Source organism: Durio zibethinus, chromosome 3 (genome assembly GCF_047325235.1).
Source record: "Durio zibethinus cultivar Kanyao isolate XHJ-2024 chromosome 3, ASM4732523v1, whole genome shotgun sequence".
Taxonomy (NCBI): Eukaryota; Viridiplantae; Streptophyta; class Magnoliopsida; order Malvales; family Malvaceae; genus Durio; species Durio zibethinus.
In genome coordinates this window covers 5,997,140-6,016,377 of record NC_143164.1, presented here as the reverse complement: position 1 = coordinate 6,016,377, position 19,238 = coordinate 5,997,140, and the positions used below count along the sequence as shown (strand labels likewise).

Genomic DNA, 19,238 nt, shown 5'->3' with positions numbered 1-19,238 from the left:
GTATAAGCTGTTCACATGCGGGATGGATGGCTACAGGAAAAAAAAAAAAAAAAAGCTTCATATCTTTTTGGTTGTATTTATGTCTCAATTACAGTTTTAATTTTACATTTATATATATAGAAGATCTTATTAATCATATGTATATGTCAAAATAAAAAATACAAATAAGCTTTAGGTAAGCTTTCAAACATGCACTTGGCTTGTCCATACTACATAACTCAAAACCAATGTATATATTTATGAATTTCTTGACTAAACAGTTTATGAATAGGAAATGGATCAAGATTTTGAATCAAGATCATGGGCAATCAAGATATTTCATGTTGTGCATATCATTTTGGCAGTAATTACTTGACATAGAACAATTATTGGATTTTTTTTCCTCTTTCGCTCAATACATGTAGCAGCCAATTCTATTTGGAACTTTGTATATGAACGTATATACATTTAATTAATCCATTATTGTCAGGAGTCCAAGCATACAGGAAACTGATTGATCAGAAAACAAGTACCTTTGGTGGCCCATAAGTTATCAAATTAAATTATCATATGTTTGCCCATGTGTTAATCAAAAGAGACGTACTAACAGTTCTGACTGGATTTTTCAGCACAGAAGTCCAATTTTGCGGCCATTAATAGTGTATGTACATATGTATATAGGAGGAGAAAAACTGACCTAACTCGAAAAATGATTTTCAAAAAATAAATTTTACATTTTTAGATATTTATTTGATAAAAAATTAATTGATTAATAAAAAATAATTTATTAATCAGTAAAAAATGAAGTTACTATTTTAAAAATTATTTTACAAAATAAAAAAAATATTTTTTAAAAATAATTATTTTTAAATAAAATTATTTATCAATACTTTTAAACATAATTTTATTTATAAATAATATAAAAAATAATAAATAGTTTTATTTTAAGTATTTTATATTAATATTAAATATAATTATTTTTTAATATTAATAATTTTAATAATAAATATTTTCAATATATTTTAATAATAAATTATTTTTAATATTTTAATAATTATATTAATATTATTTTTAAAAAGATTTTTTAAAAAATAATTAAATAATAAAAAATATTTTTATTAATTAATTCAAATAATAAAAAAATCTCTTTTAATTTAAAAAATATAAATATTTTTTAAAAATTATTTTTCGAAAATCATTTCTTACTACAAAACAAATAGAGCCTAACAGTAATTAGGTCTACACATTTGATGGTTGTTGATGCTATCAGTAAGAATATTATAGCCAAAGTTACAGGTACTGAATAGGACGCCCCCACCGAAATATTAAAATGCTTTAGATTTATTAAGAAAAAATCTCATAAATTTTAGAAATTTTAAGCTTTACCCCTATTAAAAATTTTTTTATCATATTTACCCCCATTAAATTGAAGATTATGAAAGAAAATATTTTATTGTTTATCTAGTAATTAAACATTTATATTTTAAATGATAAGCAATTTCATTATTGTATATATATATTAATTTTGAAGAAAAATAAATAAAAAACTTTTATAATTCATATAAATAATATATAAAGTATGAATTAATAAAAATAAATAATAAAAAACGATCTTTAACTAACATAGATTTGTGTTTCATTCTTATTTTCAATGTAAATAAAAAATTATTATTTTCATTATATATGAGAAAATAAGCATTTATTATTCTTCACATTATAATGATTAAAAAATTAAAGTAAATATTTCACATATCATATCTATGTTTAAGAATTTTATAAGTAGAATTTTCTTAAATAAATATATATACATATTTATGTGTGTTTATGTCTACAGGTGCAAAAAATTTTATTAAATAAATATATATTTATTTATATTTATATGTATCTGTGTTTGTAAGAGCGTGTGCCAAAAAATAATTTATTTATGATATAATAGTATTTAGTCTATATTCGTCAATAATTATATAATTAATTTTAGCTATACAGATATTGTATCTATAACATAAAAAATTATATTCTATAAAAAAATTATTATACATGTTAATTTGTTTAGAATTTTTTATATTAATTTATCTTTCAATAAAAATTTTAATAAATTGAGTTAAAATATTTGTCCCCACTTATTAAAAATCTTAGATCCATCCCTGGTTACAGGGGAATCCCTTATTAATGGGCTGTCATCTTGGAACCTTGAATCAGGAGGGGTGAGAGATCGAGACAACCTGATACCAATTTTTTTTATTTGTTTGGATATTTAAAAATACCACTAAGAAAGGACCTTGAGCTCGATCAAAGGTGGTTAAGGAGAGGGGGAGGACTCGATCAGGAAGGGGACCATTGACCATCATGGTAAAATGTCAATGGCAGCTAGGATACAAACAGATGAGACGGACAACACTCACATGGCACTTGTACCTTGCTTGCTGCTAAAACCTGACTAACGTGTTTAATTAATTGCTGAACCCATGCACCCTCATCTTGTCCTAACCATATATGTTTTCTCCCCTTTCTTTGTAATTGTTGTGTGATCTTATATACGCGCTGCTATGTTTCCCACCAAAAGAAAATAAATAAATAAATAAATAAAAACCCAAGCATCCCAACATCAGTACTACTGATATTATAAGTAGGTATAAATAAAGGAAATTAAGCACATGAAATTAATATATTTTTGGCTAACATTGTTCAATCATTATTTAGAACTTGAGAAGAATTTTGTTCTTTGCTTTGCATCGGTAGCTAATCATTCCAATTTGGAAAAGGTACAAACAAGAGGAACAGAATAAACGGCAAATTGCTGCTTTCCATTAGAGAAAAGAGTCGCTGCTATGACGATGGCGTTGAAGAAATTTCTTCCTTCAATTGGATATCCTTTTGATTTTTGTACGTTAGGAATAGACATCATTATCTATCTTTGGACTTTCATGTCCATTTTTTTTTTATTCAAAGCTAAGGATAAATTATGAAATCTTCCTATAAACACATATATATATACCAGATCAGCTCTATTTTTGCTTCTCTAAATTTTATACCTCTATATATATCCCCCAGATTGTGAAGAAAAAAAATGTACCGATTTAAATTTTCCCACTCTTCATTATCATTAAACATTTTTATAACATGTTGGACCAAAATATTTAGGTAAAGGTAAACTATCTCATTCTAGATTGAAAAAAAAAATTATTGACATAAAAAATGGAATCTAAATATTACAAACAAAGTATTTCTTACAATGTTAATTAGTAGCCATATGACTAACTAGCTTTTTTTTTTTATTAATAATAGTTAAAGTGATATTAAGTCATATTAGAGACTTGATTTTTCTTTAGGCAGAAGATTCCACGGAGTAAGGTGGTTTTTTGTTTATATCATTGAAACGACACCATTGATAATTGGACCTATACATATTTGGCTTGGTTACCATGATTCCAATTGCAAAGTTTTGCAAGTGGTTGACCACTTGCAATGCCTTAGCAGGGAAGTTAATAAAGCATAAAAAACCAAATGAGATATCCAAAATGGAAATCACTTGATTTTCTACCTTTTGGCCTAGTGATTAGGAGACTTTGAAAAAGACATATGGTGTGGGTTTTAACTCTGCCTTTCCTTTTGTAAAGGTTTTGCTCTCTTATGAAAAAAAAAAGGATAGCGTGTGAATAATTCCCTGAAAATGGATGATGGAGAGAAAATACATGAATTTATTAATGGGCCCTAAAGTTGAAGAAGAAAATTTTCAAGGGAAAAAAAAAGAAGAAGAAGAAGAAAGAGGAAAAGCATACAAGGAGGAAAAGAAGAAGTCAAGATTAGGGTGATAATTTGGGCAAAAAGGTCCAGGCCATTTCTCCCTGTGATATAGCCTAATATATATAGGTATCAAGTCTTTGGACACTATCACAGAAATTAATCATGTCAACAATGCATTTCCCTAAATTCCTATGATGATAAAGTTTTAATTTTTTTTTATTCGGGCATTTGGATCAATAAGTGTACATATCTTTTTTTTTTTTTCAAACAAATAGAATTTAGCCATGGTTTTCTTAGATTTACAAAAAATAATATCAATAACCCTATAATTGTTTATCATGTTGAAAAACACTATAAAGCCGGAAGGCTTGTTATTTATCCGAGATAAGTAATCAACTTATCCATTAATTCATTGTAATTTGTTTATGTGTCTCATATTTCAAGTTTAAAATTAAAATTATATGAAATAAGTGATTTGCCATTAATATAGTATACTACAATGGCATTACTAAATACATCCTATGGATCATGTTATCTCATGCATGCATGTATGTTGGATGTTTAACTTTCAAGTTAATCATCACATTTTTAAAGCTGTTGTCAATAAAGCTTTAAAAGAAGGAAACAATCCTGCAAAAATAGCATAAAAGAGAGAAAACAATTAATGAAACATAAAAGATACATATATATATGTATGTATATGCTTTGAAAATGGATGCTGAATGATAAAATAGATAGATATAGTACTTTAAATTGGACAACTTTGAACTTCCAATAGCTAATAGAGTTGGAGAGTGACTTAAAAATGACTTTTCAATTTTATTTTCTTGTTCAAAGTTGCTGGAATCAATTCATTGTTACTAATCAGGAATCAATATTAATTATCTTGAAAAGTATTCAAATTGTCTGGACAAATAAGGAAAAAGAACTCTGCTTTTCAATTATTATCACCATCTTCATCTTGTGTATATTTAGACTGATGAGGACCTCACATTGGCTAGTATTGCTTTCTTTCCTTGCGTCTATAGGGAAAAGTTCATTATGATGGGATGAAATATGTATTTAGTTTAGGCGTTACTATTAACAATAATAATAAAATTAAATCAAAATACTTAGTGGGAAGAGAGAGAAAAGAATGGAGGACATCATCATAAATCACTTCAAACAATGACACATAAATGGAATCTGAGCTTTATGTTACAGAGCTCCAAAGAAAGGTGAGGGAGGCCCACTTGAAGAGAAATGGCCAAATCCAAGTAGTCCGAATGCCTATCTTCCCCATGCTGGCTGTCCCCTTCCATATCCAAGCCTCCAATGCAAATCTCAAGTTGAGATAATAATATCATGTATGTAATCTCTATGTGGAAAAACAAGGTATCTAGAATCAGATGCAAAAAAAATTATATACCAAAACACATCAGAGAAATAGGCCTGTTTCCCTGCATAAACAAAAAACAACAAAACAGATTGACCAATCATATATTGTACGTCATTTTAGTATGAAAGATTGGGGGGAGAGGGGGCTCCCCAAGATAAAATTATTATTGTGAAATGTACAGAAATTACTTTTGAATATCTTGAAATTACAACAGCATATAATAACAAGTGCATAGAAAATAAAGCCATCCTTCATATCACTGTTTTCCCACCCTGTCAACGAAAGAGGGTTAGAGAAGGAAATGGAGAGGTGGGTGGGATTTTGTTTTCTTGCAAAGGATAAATAGGAAATTAAAAATCTAGAAAATAAAGTTGTGGCTGCAACTTGCCTATCAATTTGCTGTATCCCCACTCCATTAGCCAATCCTCTTCACTCGCTTTCCAAACTCATCTCTTCCCCTTTCTCTCTCTCGCCAAGGGGCAAGCCAAGTCCTTTTTGGTTGCAATTGGTCCTCTAGAGTACTACGACCAGGATTCATATATAGAAATTCAACCAAAAAAGGAGGAGAAAATAACATAATAAGGTGAATAAGTAAATGATAAGTAAAAGATAAGTACCAAACCACTTTCTCCTACTTTGAATCACATGCACTTTTTTCTTCCATTAGTAAAAATACTAACAAGGTCCTCCTGTTGGAAAAAGAAAGAAAAGATTTTTAATTAGACAACAAGAATTTCCTGGCCATGGTATATGGTTGAGAAAAGATAAAAATTGGGTTTTGTTTTGCAAGTTTTAGTTTGATGAGCTTTGGGAGATATGTCAGGCGGTGCTTGTAGCATAGTTTGGTTCAGAAGGGATCTCAGAGTTGAAGATAATCCAGCACTTGCAGCTGGTGTTAGAGCAGGTGCTGTTGTTGCAGTTTTTATATGGGCACCTGAAGAAGAAGGCCATTATTACCCTGGAAGGGTGTCAAGGTGGTGGCTTAAGCATAGTTTGGCTCATCTTGATTCTTCTTTGAGGAGTCTTGGTACTTGTCTCATCACAAAGAGATCTACTGATAGTGTTTCTTCTCTTCTTGATGTTGTTAAATCTACTGGTGCTACTCAGCTCTTCTTCAATCACCTGTATGGTTAGTTTTCTTTTCTTTTCTTTTCATTTCCTTTCCTCTTTTTGTTGAATAATTAAAAAAAAAAAAAAAAAGAAGACTATGTATTTTTTTATCTTAATTTGTTTGTCTGTTACTGTTTCTTTGTGTTGATGTCAAATTTTATTTATTTTTTTATGTTGGGTTGCATGGGAATCTTATGGATCATGTGGATTGACGTTTTGGAGGCTATTATTTTTCTTTCATTTATTCGTTTCTCTTTAAACTTCTTTGGGGTTTTGCTTATGTTAATCTGTTTCTAACATAATAATTGAGTCTTATGAGGCTTGCATCAACTGGGACAGATTCTGTTCATTCGCTAGCCAAGCTGCTTTTTCTTTTTGGCTATTCTTTTTTAATTGCTGATTGATTGTTCTCTAACTGCTTATAATTGTGAGATCAGTTGTTCTACAAATAGGCCTTATGCGATTCTAAATTTCCCAGTATGTTCCCTTTTCTTTCCTTGAGATTGCATAATCATCCCTTTATTGACGCTAGTAAGTTTGGCCATTTCCTGCTATAACGATCATATTTTCTTTTAAACTAGTGTCTAAGTATTAGCATCTTTAACTGAGTAAACAAAATTTGTGTAGTCATATTTTGAGTAAATCTGAAATTTCCTATGACAAGCTTGTCAGGTTCTTTATTTTCCCATGATAGGGTGTAGCAAAGCAAAGAAAAAGCTCTATGTTTAACTTTTAAGAGGAAATTTACTGCTTTTCAGATCCTATATCTCTGGTTAGAGATCATCGTGCAAAGGAGGTATTGACATCCCATGGTGTAGCAGTGCGATCTTTCAATGCAGATTTACTTTATGAACCCTGGGATGTAAGCGATGCTCGGGGCAGCCCTTTCACTACTTTTGCTGCTTTCTGGGAAAAATGCCTTAGCATGCCCTATGACCCTGACTCTCCACTTCTTCCACCTAAGAGAATAATTTCAGGTTGGTCTCCATTGAATTCTGTTCTTGACTTATTTATCTCCATTATCAATCAGTGCCCCTCTTTTTCCCTATTGTTAATGTATTTGATTTTGATACATGACAGTGGTCTAACATAATTGATTTACAATAGCATTGAACTTCAACAATATCAAAATTGGAAGTAAGGCTCAGTTTGAAGCCTTTTCTCTTTGTGATTTATTTTCCTGACATCACAATGTGTTATATCCTGGTTACTTTCCTGAAATTATGATGTGTTATATTCTTGTTTACACGGTACGTGCTTATTGTCAATCTGTTTTAGGTGATGTGTCAACTTGTGCTTCGGATCCATTGGTGTTTGAAGATGAATCAGAGAAGGGAAGCAATGCACTTCTAGCACGAGCATGGTCACCTGGGTGGAGCAATGCTGATAAGGCTTTGACCACATTCACTAATGGACCTTTACTCGAGTACTCTAAGAATAGAAGAAAGGCTGATAGTGCTACAACCTCATTTCTCTCTCCTCACTTGCATTTTGGGGAGGTGAGTGTAAGAAAAGTCTTTCATCATGTCCGCGTTAAGCAGGTTGTGTGGGCCAATGAAGGGAACAAGGCTGGTGAGGAGAGTGTAAACTTATTCCTCAAGTCAATTGGTCTGAGGGAATATTCAAGATACTTGAGTTTTAACCATCCTTACAGTCATGAAAGGCCTCTTCTTGGGCATCTTAAGTTTTTCCCTTGGGTAGTGGATGAGGGCTATTTTAAGGCATGGAGACAAGGTAGAACTGGTTATCCACTGGTGGATGCTGGCATGAGAGAGTTGTGGGCCACTGGCTGGCTACATGACCGGATAAGAGTTGTAGTTTCTAGTTTCTTTGTTAAGGTTTTGCAGCTGCCATGGAGGTGGGGTATGAAGTATTTTTGGGATACCCTCTTGGATGCAGATTTAGAGAGTGATGCTCTTGGTTGGCAATATATATCTGGTACACTCCCAGATGGTCGTGAGTTTGACCGCATAGATAATCCACAGGTTTGGCTGCAATTGTTTTTAGCTGTCTTGCAGATTGTCCTTCTTACTTGGCTTCTGATGCACCCTAAAATACATACATATTTCTACAAATTTTAATGGTATAATTAATTAAATAATTATGTTTCTATTTTCAAAATCGTATGATATTTAAGCTTTCTTGCATGGCGCTTTCAATTGACATGTTAATTTCATCAAGAATTCTGTACCCATAAAAAGTATTGTCAGCGGTAAAGTTTATCAAAGTTCATGTTACTAGTTTTCAAATTGTATAAAAGATTCTGTATGATATCTTTTTAGTTTTGGTATTTGACACCTCTGACTGAACCTCAATAGTTTCTGGCTATTAAAGCTCCACACCTCCACATAACCATAACTGTTTCCTAATCTCAAGTATACTTGCATGCATAAGTTTGTAATGTTGCAGAAGGAAATTGAAGCTTGCATTGCAAACATTTTAATCTCCTTTTTAGTCCCTCAGACCCTGTTTCCAAGTGGTATTTGTTTATCAAGAGCATAAGAAAATCCATGAGTCTTAGAATGCAATTATAAAGTATTTGAAATCTAGTATATGCATTTTCATCTATTAAAACTTTTTTCTCCTCATCCGGTTAAAGTTTTTTTTTTTTTTTAACAGTTTGAGGGTTACAAATTTGACCCAAATGGAGAATATGTCCGACGGTGGCTTCCTGAACTTGCAAGACTACCAACTGATTGGATTCACCATCCATGGAGTGCTCCTGAATCTGTACTCCAAGCTGCTGGAATTGAGCTCGGATCAAATTACCCTATGCCTATTATAGGAATAGATGCTGCGAAAGCCAGGTTGCAAGAAGCACTTTCAGAGATGTGGCAGCAAGAAGCAGCTTCAAGAGCTGCAATTGAGAATGGAACTGAGGAAGGCCTTGGAGACTCCTCCGAATCAGCGCCATTTGCCTTTCCGCAAGACATACAAATGGAGGAAAACCTTGAACCAGCAAGGAACAATGCTTCAGCTACAACTCGGAGATACGAGGATCAGATGGTTCCTAGCATGACTTCTTCTTTGGTAAGAGGTGAACTCGAAGAGGGATCTTTGGATCTTAGAACTTCAACAGAACATAGCAGAGCAGAAGTTCCAAGAAATGTAAATATAAATCAAGAACCACTAAGAGACACATTAAACGAAGGAATTCTGCAAACAGCACTTAACAACAACACTTTTCCACAATTTAATTTCATTATGGGGGTGGGAAATGCCGAGGATTCAACAGCAGAATCTTCTAGTAGTGGCAGTAGGAGAGAGAGGGATGGAGGAGTTGTTCCAGTTTGGTCTCCTCCAGCTTCTAGTTTTTCAGAGCAGTTCATAGGTGATGAAAATGGTATTGGTGCGAGCTCATCTTATTTGCAGAGGCATCCACAGTCCCACCAAATAGTAAATTGGAGGCGTTTATCTCAAACTGGGTAAGAGCATTTGAATCATTTTTCCATAGATTGTCCTGTATTTTTCTCATTTTCTGCACACAGCTGCCATTTAAGGTTATAGTGTGATTGGTGTCATAAAGAAATTTGGATACGAGCTCCTTCTGCATAATGGCTGAAGATGCTTCGTTTGAAAATATATCTTACTAATAAGGAATAGTACCGCTGCTCACATATTAAACTTGCTCTCTAGGATTTCTAAATATTTTAGATGTATCAAACTGATCAACAATAAGTATTATTGAAGCCTAACCATGACTACTTCCACAATATGATTAATTTAAATCTCAAAGTCTCAATTTTTGTCTTATTTACAGGTAAAAAAGGTACACCCGCAAGGCTGGAATCCAGTTTCAGAATGCTCGGTCTTGTAGGCGGACGTGATGATAACATGCATTGTTATCTACCCCATCTGTAGTCACCAATCTAACTTGATCAGCAGTTGACCTCCTATGTGTATGAAATTTAAAATCGATATGGCAGCTGATCTGCTATCTTTTTTCCCGTTATATGCTTAGTGCTGCGGTATAGTATTTTGTCTTCTTTTAAGAAAGGGGTGAGAGTCATGGTAGAAATGTGTAGTCCTCTAATAAAACCATGTTTGTGTATTTACTTTTAATTGATTAGGAAGTAATAAAACCATGTTTGTGTATTTACTTTTAATTGATTAGGAAGTTACTTTATTGTAATTCATGTTTGTGCTATCTATTTGTTTTTCCAGCGTTTACCACATCACAGCTATTGGTTTTAAAAACGACAGCAGAATGCTTCCTTTTGAATTATTGTGAACTTATATATGCTACATTTCTCTGATTGTTTCTTTTTCCTTTTTGGTTTTTGAAGTTCTTAGAAACAAAAGCATTAATCAGCAAGCCAAATTGACTGAGCGCTCTCGATAAAACTATTTTAACATTGCTGTCAGGCATCAAAGAAAAAAAATCCAATGATGAACTCTCCATCTATGACAATAGGATAACTATGGATCAGACTTCAGGGTGAATGTAAAGTTCATTATACATGCTTTCGGTGCTCTCCTCAGGCTTATATGGTTTAGGTACTCGAAGAATACTGTACACCAAAGTTGCAGTCATTGCTCCAAGAATTGGAGCTACAATAAACACCCAAAGGTTTTTGTAAACACCGGAAACAACAGCAGGGCCTAAACTTCTAGCAGGGTTCATGGAAGCTCCAGTGATTGGCCTGCCAAATACAAGGAGTTCAAAATTTTTATGAGATGTGGTATGATAAAAAAAAAAGTTGAGCATACGAGTATACTTGAGCAATACTGAAGTACAAAAATGATTGAGATGGTTTTGGAAAGTTCATTTACCCAGCTATAATGATATTAAACAGCACTGTAGCACCTATTGCAACTCCAGCGAGATCTTTGGTCTGTTTTGGTCAATCAAAGATTCAGAGTCACTATGATTAATATTTGCGCGTATAAGATGTTAGGCCGTGTAATAATTTTCTTGGAAAACAAACAATTGACTAAACTGTTTTTTTTTTTGGATAAACAACAATTGACTAAACTTTACTGGTCCCTTCAGCTTCATTTTCCCTTCTTGGACTCAAAATTTTATTCAAAACAGATCAAAAAGGAAAAAGAGAGGCTCTTGTTCAATCTTGCGTCTTTCCAAAATAGTAATGGAAAGCAGATCTGGAATATAATAAATATTGGCAGGGAAAAGCAACTACTATATAACTTAATCACCATACCGCTCTGTGATCAGTAGCAACAGCACAAATGTTGAACATCAATAGGAAAGTGATTATGAATTCCCATATAATGGCTTCAAGATCACTAGTTGAATCTGTGTACTGGGTCATTGTTGCTTGGATGTCACCTTGATCACGAAACAATCCCCGGAGGGTGAGACTAGCAAGAGTTGCTCCCAGCAATTGAGACAACAGATACATAGGTACCTTGACCGAGACACAAGACAGGTTTTAATACAAGAACTCACTAAAGAGAAGTGGCTAAATGGTAAAATGTTTCTAATCATTCCTTACAAGTTTCCATGAAAATTTGCGGGCTGTAGCCAAGGCTAGTGTGACAGCAGGATTGAAATGGGCACCAGAGATATGCCCGAGTGCGTAAATTGCTGCCATCAGAACTAGGCCCCAGACTAATGCTATTCCAACAATAGTCAGTGTTTGAACTTTGTTTACAAGAGCTGCCCCGCAACCTGCAAAGATAAGAAAGTATGTTCCTACAAGCTCTGCAACAGTCTGTCCAAAAAATGCATAGTTCATTTAGCACAGAGAGCAATATTTGTCATGTATCATGATGGAATACGTGACTAATAAAAAACACAAGTAATCTTTACCTTTTGCAAGGTTGTTGGAGGGATGTCATTGTTAATGGAAAATCCTCGTGAACGATTAGCTTTTGCCTCTTCCATAATGGAGTATTTTGTAGGCAGTGGAAGTTTAGGGGAGACCTCTTCCATAGTAGAGATTTTCACTGGCGAAAGTTTAGGGGAGAGATCTTCAGTAATTGAAGGCGTGTTAGCCATTGCAGCTCTCAGAAACTAGGCCAAATTGGAGTTCAGAACTAGTTACTAAATTGCTCTGGACTCAATCCTTTGGCCTCGTTGCACCATATATAATCTATCAGTTGTTTATTATTTTATTGAAAACCAGACCAATTCAATGTTAAGAGCAATCCGCTAGTACCTGGGAGCCATTGAAGGTATCAAAGACTTATACAAGAACTTTTCAAACAAGGGCATCCCCTTTTGTTTATTTCAAATGTCTCTTCTAGACAGGCAAAGATAGCTAGACAATTTTTTTTTTTTTTTGTCATAGTTCACCAGGAACACTTTAATCAGTCAATCACATTCTTAGTCGGCAAATCATGGTTTAAAGAAATAAAAATCAGCTACTTGTCTGTCACTAATAGCTTATAAATCTAGAAAATTCAATTAGTACATTTCAGACATAGAAAGTAAAGAAAAAGACTGCTATGTCTATAGTCAAAACTCATTACTTTGTTTCTATGGCTTTTATTCAGCGGCTTTATATATATGTTCATTATAATTGTTGAAATCCTAGGCCGACCTGGATTTGTAGTCTTTTTTATTTAATAGTAGCATATTCTGTATATGATGACAACGGATCGGGGGATAGATTTTTCTTGTTTCAAATTTGATCTAATTTTATAAACTTAATATTCATATATGATTCGATCAATATTAAAATATTATTTTTTATGTTTAAATCTGACCTGATTCATATACATTTAAATTTGTAATCAATTTGATCTGATTCAAAATTAATAAAATATTAATTTTTAAATATAAAATATTTTTTTAATATAAAATATTATTTAATATTATTTTTAATATAAAATATTATTTTTAAATATACATATAAAATTAAATAATATAAATATAAAATTAAATAAAAAATAATACATAAAACAAGTCAGATTTGTATAAAATCTAACCTCAATTTTTCTTTAAAAATATCTAATTTGAAACTAAAATTTCAAAAAAAAAAATCGATCTTATAAGATCAAATCGAATTGGAATCTATCGAGTGCAAATTAGATTACCAATCTTAATTCTATAAAATGTTTGATGAAGTTTATGAGCTTATTTAATGTGTTCAAAATATATAAAAATTGTTAATCTAATTAATCTAACCACATGATCCTCTTATTAAAAATGTTATATAACTTTTAATTAGTGCAGAAATAAGATTCTTCCCAGCATCAATTTGTCAAGATTTGTCAACTTGTCTTCGTTTTTCTTTGGCTAAAATAATAAAACAATCATTAAATTTTATCACTTTATTAAAATAAATTTTTATATTTTATTTGTATTTAAATAAATTTTTAATATAAATTAATTTTTTATTTGAAATAAAATTTTATATAAATACAAATGAAAGTATAAAAATTTATTTGAATACATTAAAAATATAAAAATTTATTTAAATAAAATTAAATAATTGAATTTTTTTTAATATTTTAGCTTTTTTCCCATATTCTGATAAAGATACGAGGAAGAGTTAATGGACACACGAATGAATCCCCCCAACTTATTACAGAAGGATCTTGCCTTGGACAAATTGCGCAGGTAGGGGGGCCAGAACCTTGTGACCTGTTTTCCAATATTAAATCCATCTCCACGCCAAGCATTGTGGGACACAGATATCTCACTGGAGATTCATCTAATAATGATAGCGACAGCTAGGACAAAAAAATATCAAAGACTAGCCTAACAAGAAGGCAGGTGGTCCTAAGTTGTTTCATATATCTTTTAATCTTTACAATATACCCAAATATGTACCTTCTGTGAAGAACTAAAGATTCCCATTAAAGTCTTATTTTCAGAAATGTAATAAATAAGTGCAAAGAAAAATTAAAATTACATACCATATTTATAGCGAATCACTCTTAATATGAAAGACACAAGAAATTATAAAATCGTGAGAATAATATTTAAATTAGAAAACTTTTAATATAAGCATAATTAAGACAATCAAATTATTTGTGCAAAAAAATTTAAAATAATTATGCTTAATATTCTTACATATAAAATTTTGTTTAAAAAACTCAACCTCTTACGTACGTTTCAAGAGGAGAGTTTGCCACCTTTAGAAAGTTAATCTACCATTTTACCCTACGTATAGATAATCAATGTTATAGTAGTAATTAAGCTTTACACATCAATGTTAATCCACCTATTCTCTCTCTCTCTCTCTCTCTCTCTCTCTCTCTCTCTATATATATATATATATATATATAGCAACTTGAAAGTTAAAATTGATACAGACAATGTTAGTGTACATACGAAAATATGTGAAGTGTTTATGTTATATATAAGAAATGAAAAGTTAAGTAGACAGTCTTATGATATAGAATATTAAATTTTTAGTTTTAGAATTTAATTTCTGATAATTTCATATTAAAAAAAATGAAATGAGCAGTTAAGCTGATGAACAAGGATTTTAGAATTAAAATCATATGCAATTTATATGTTTTGCATGATTTACCGAAACCTTTTTCCTTTTAATGAATAATGCATGTTTCATGTGCCATAGTACTAAGAAGCAAGATCACAAGAATCATTGATTGCTAAGACTAGAAATTGAACCTCTCTCATAGGGCATAAACCATAAAGTCAAGCTAGGGCTCATAATTCATCCAACATTAATCAATTTTATTGGTTTCTTTTCTTGCACATAGAAGCATCAAAGGTACTGCAAAATTTTTAAAAATCAAAGCATTGGATTCGATTCCAGGCCACGGTTTAAGTCAACACCCTTTTTAAACCAAAGGGAGAAAAAGATCAGTTAAAAGATTTAAATGATTTTTGATAAAAAGTTCCATGAATATGCCCTAGTTTATGGGGATGAAGCAGCTACGCACCATTGGAGCAGAAAGCCATGGTGGGTGTAGAAACTTTCATCTTTTTAAAAGGAAAAAAGGGTTGCCATTATTAAATTAATCTTGAAAGTGAATCATAATTTGGGATAATTTAATAAATGAACAAAGATGATGTGCTCCACTAAGCAATATATTTCACATAAAACTAATAAAATTCTAACGTATGTTTCAATTGTAGGGCTCTAAAAACTCTTTGTAATCACTGTTTAATGATTCCGCAATTGCCTCATTTTCTTTTCTCTCTCTCTTTTTCACTCCTTTTGAAAGGAAAGTACTGTTTCTTTCCACAATTCTCCTTTATGACACCTCTTTTTATTGGATGAAGGAGGTGAACGCTGAACAGGGCATGAGGCTTACTAGTCAAGGTTTGCAGGCTTGAATCGGCATCTCAAAGAAGCAAATTTTTCATGATATATCCCATGTGAGGGGAGCCCATTTTGTTCCTTTTTTTTTCGCTTCAAAACAACGAAATGATGTTAAAAAAGCTTGAAACCTGCCATTTTTCATGCAGAACGTACCAATTCCTGTGGAGTAGTATCATTGATCTAGGCTGATCAATTATATTGGTCCCTGCAAACACATAATTCACTATTACCTTACTGAGATCCTCAAGCTGTTAGACAATGACCCAAATTGAGATTAAAACAGGGCATAAATCATTTTTGTTTTTGGATTGATTGTCAAACACATTATACAGAAGCAGAAGCCGTAGACGTATTTACGTTGACAATTCAGAGGAAAAAAAGATTCCCTGTTTGGTACCATTTTTCTTACACATCCAAATAAAATGTTCTTCCCCTGTTGCGTTTCTTCTGACGGGATTGGCTGGTCATGTCACGTGTGTTGGTTCCTTAAATGTACATTTGCCAGCAGCTGTACGTTCACCATTTTGGACCAATTCCCTTTTTTTTTCTGTCGATATTCTACGACCAATTCTTGTGACCACTCAAGATGCAAACGATAAAATTTTTCTTCTTTTTTCTGTTCAGTTCAAAATCCGCAGCTTGATTGGGTTAAATGACGACAATAACAAGAACCTGAAACATTAGAATATCATATAATTGCTGCAGCAACTGAAAAGTATTTGTCAATGTTAGGGGCTGCAGTATTTGTAATCTGCTGCTTTCTCCTATAATGTAGTTTAATCGCCAATGAAAGTCTTTCAAAAGGGCTAAAGAACCTAGTAATATATGATGGACAATTAATTAATTAAGGGAATGGGGATAGTGCACCAACCCAATAATAATAATAATAATAAGAACAAATGGAACCCTTTATGATGCCTGGGAATCAATTCTTTCCCCTTAAAAATTAACAATATCATTGTGCACAGCCCAGGATTATGGATGCTTTTGCTGGTTTTTTGTAGTGGAAAAATTTTCCATTTGCAGCCTAGTTACAAACAGAAAGTGTATATCTTCAAAACTGACCAATAAATCTCTTCATGGGAAAATAATAAATAATCTTTATTAACTTGGAAAGATGAAAATTGAAATTTTATCAATTTTGATGATCGTAAGAAATGGTCCGAAAATAAAATTCTAAATGCATTAAGTCGGCGTAAATGAATGTGATTTTAAAATTGTTTAAGAATTGTCATATATTCGTAAACATATCGTTAAATATAATTTTTAAAAATTATCATTAATTTTTTTTATTTAGACATGATTAGTCATTTAAGTTAATTTATCATTTTGAGAACATTTTAAATTTGACTAACACTATGTTTGGATTGAGAGAAAGAGAAGGAAAGGAAAGAAAAATAAAGGAAAGTAAAGGAAATAGAAATTTTTTTTTTTGTTTGGATAAATTTTTAACTTAAAGGAAAGGAAATAGGTGAAAATTCAATAACTTTTAGTTTTTTGTGTAATCCTTATTTCTTTTAACACCTCAATTTGAAAGAAAAGCTAAGGAAAAGAAATTAAATATAATTTTTAAAAATTACCATTTTTTTTTATTTGGATATGATTAGTCATTTGATTTAATTTATCTTTAGAGAACATTCTAAATTTGACTAACACTATGTTTGTATTAAGAGGAAGGGAAGGAAATGAAAGAAAAATAAAGGAAAGTAAAGGAAATAGAAAAAATTTTCCTTTGTTTGAATAAATTTTTAACTTAAAGAAAAGGAAATACGTGAAAATTCAATAACTTTTGGTTTTTCTTGTAATCCTCATTTTTTTAATATCTCAATTTGGAGGAAAAGCTAAAGAAATGAAAGTTGAAAAAAAAAAAATTTTATAAAAAGACTATTATATCCATCCTTTTATTAATATTAAAAACCTAATCAAAAAAACCTAACCATATCACAATCTTCATATAGTTTTTTTAAAGCCATCTCTTTTTTCAAGTAAATTTCACTCTTTTCCAATGTATAAATTTTTTATAATTTTTTAGTAATTTAATTTTGATGAATGATTGAATATAAATAAACATATTTTGGGTTTATAAGATATAATGTTTTTATGTAATTGTATTTTTATATTTAATATCTTTTATATGAATACATTGCCAAAGTGATAGTGTGCTTAAATTTTGACAATGGCCAAAAAATTCATCAATACATGTTTGTAAAACATCTTTCTGTTTCACTTGATTAAATACCATTGATATAACAATAATTGTGAAAACCATACGAGATAGCAAATATATCATGATTCAGAAGTGCTCTAAAATCACAGGCAATGAAATGTTATAATTAAAAAAAATTATTATAATGAATCATTTCTTTTCTTTTTTACTATTTATCCAAACAATGGATGTTAGAATTTTTTTTCCTTTTCTTTCCTTTATTAATTTTAATTATCCAAACAAAAAGTTCATATATCCTTTCATTTCCTTTAAAAAACTTTATTTTTCTTTTCTTTCCTTTCCTTTCCTTTATAAATATTTATCCAAACATTACCTAAGAGTTCCTAAAAAAATAAGTTTTAGTCTACCTTTAAGAATTAAGTGCAAGAATCCGATTGCATACTAGGAACCTCACACATCTATCCGAAAGACTGTATCAATTAATTTCAAATTATCCTAAGAATTTTGGTCCTAATGGTATTTTATTAAACTTTAATGTTTAAATATTAAAAATAATTTTTAAAATTTTTTCATCAATCTGGTAAAATTTTTAAAAGTATTTCTTTACCTCAAAATTATTTAAGAATAGCATTTGTTTTCTTGAAAAGACTACATCATTGTAAAAAAAATCAATTATATTTTTTATTAAATTTTACTTTATCAAAAATAAGTCTAAATCTTTCCTCTTTTGACCAAATTTAAAAATATTCTCACATGTAGAACTTTCTTAGAAAATTATTTGTTTGTAATTACTACAAATTTCATTCTAAGACTTATTCTTTATTTTGTAAGTTTTATTCTAATACTTTTATTGTATTGAAAATATTTATAAATTTTCCCCATTTGAGCTAAATTTAAAAGTATCTTACTTAGAAATATCATAAAAAATTATCCATTTTGCAATTTTTAAGACTCTCATGATAGAGTTTTATTCATTATTTACTTCCTAATTTTTAGAATGAAAATAAAATGTCAATTATTTTTTTAAAATATTATCTAAACTCTTTTATCATTTGAGTTGAGTTTGAAAAAACTTTTAACTAAAAATTTCCTAGAAAGTCAACCATTTTTAATTTCCTTGAGATTTTATTTTTAGATAATTTTCATATATATTTTCAAGAAAATTTATATAAGTTATATTTTTTATTTGATTTGGAAAAGAATGTAATTACTTTTGTTAAAATTTCATCTAAATTGTTTCATCATTCGAGATAAATTTAGATAAATTTTGTTGAAATTTACCTTGAATCTTGTAATCCCATATCGAAAGTTATAAAAGTTTTGAGTTTATTTTGTATCCCACATCGAGAGTTTAATAAAGATATAAGAGGTTTTACTCTTATAAATAAGATATTTTGGTTTTGGTTTGATAATCTCAGATAGTTTGATACCAAGAGAATAGCTAAGTTAGTAGGCTATTAAAAGGGTGTAATTAAGTTTTGAGTTAAGTTTTAAATAAGAAAATTTTGGAGACTTTTCTCATTCAAAAAGTCTCACAGTTGTAAAGATTTATTTGTTAGTGGATTAGATTTGGAGTAGACCATTTAGAGTTGGGCCGAAACAAATATAAATGTGTGTTCTTATTCTTAATTTGAGCTTGCTATTTTGTTCATGG

General features: G+C 30.6%; 2 protein-coding genes across 3 annotated transcripts; one reads left to right on the top strand and one right to left on the bottom strand.

The window, feature by feature from the left end:
* Positions 1-5,429: 5,429 nt before the first annotated feature.
* On the top strand, positions 5,430-10,317 carry CRY1 (cryptochrome 1). Of its 2 annotated transcripts, XM_022884413.2 has the most exons (5): positions 5,430-6,230; positions 6,970-7,188; positions 7,490-8,196; positions 8,831-9,636; positions 9,972-10,317. In XM_022884413.2, the coding sequence occupies exons 1-5, from the start codon at positions 5,918-5,920 to the stop codon at positions 9,973-9,975; spliced, it is 2,049 nt and encodes a 682-aa protein (XP_022740148.2). In that variant the 5' UTR covers positions 5,430-5,917; the 3' UTR covers positions 9,976-10,317. The 2 variants fall into 2 exon arrangements, with proteins under 2 accessions (XP_022740148.2, XP_022740218.2); XM_022884483.2 differs by lacking the exon at positions 9,972-10,317 and having other exon boundaries at positions 5,466-6,230; positions 8,831-9,640.
* A 78-nt stretch (positions 10,318-10,395) lies between these two features.
* Positions 10,396-12,667, bottom strand: LOC111292273 (nodulin-26-like). Its single transcript, XM_022884597.2, has 5 exons — positions 11,985-12,667; positions 11,668-11,886; positions 11,374-11,580; positions 10,985-11,046; positions 10,396-10,854 (listed from the first exon to the last, which is right to left on the bottom strand). The coding sequence occupies exons 1-5, from the start codon at positions 12,171-12,173 to the stop codon at positions 10,638-10,640; spliced, it is 894 nt and encodes a 297-aa protein (XP_022740332.2). The 5' UTR covers positions 12,174-12,667; the 3' UTR covers positions 10,396-10,637.
* Positions 12,668-19,238: the final 6,571 nt, after the last annotated feature.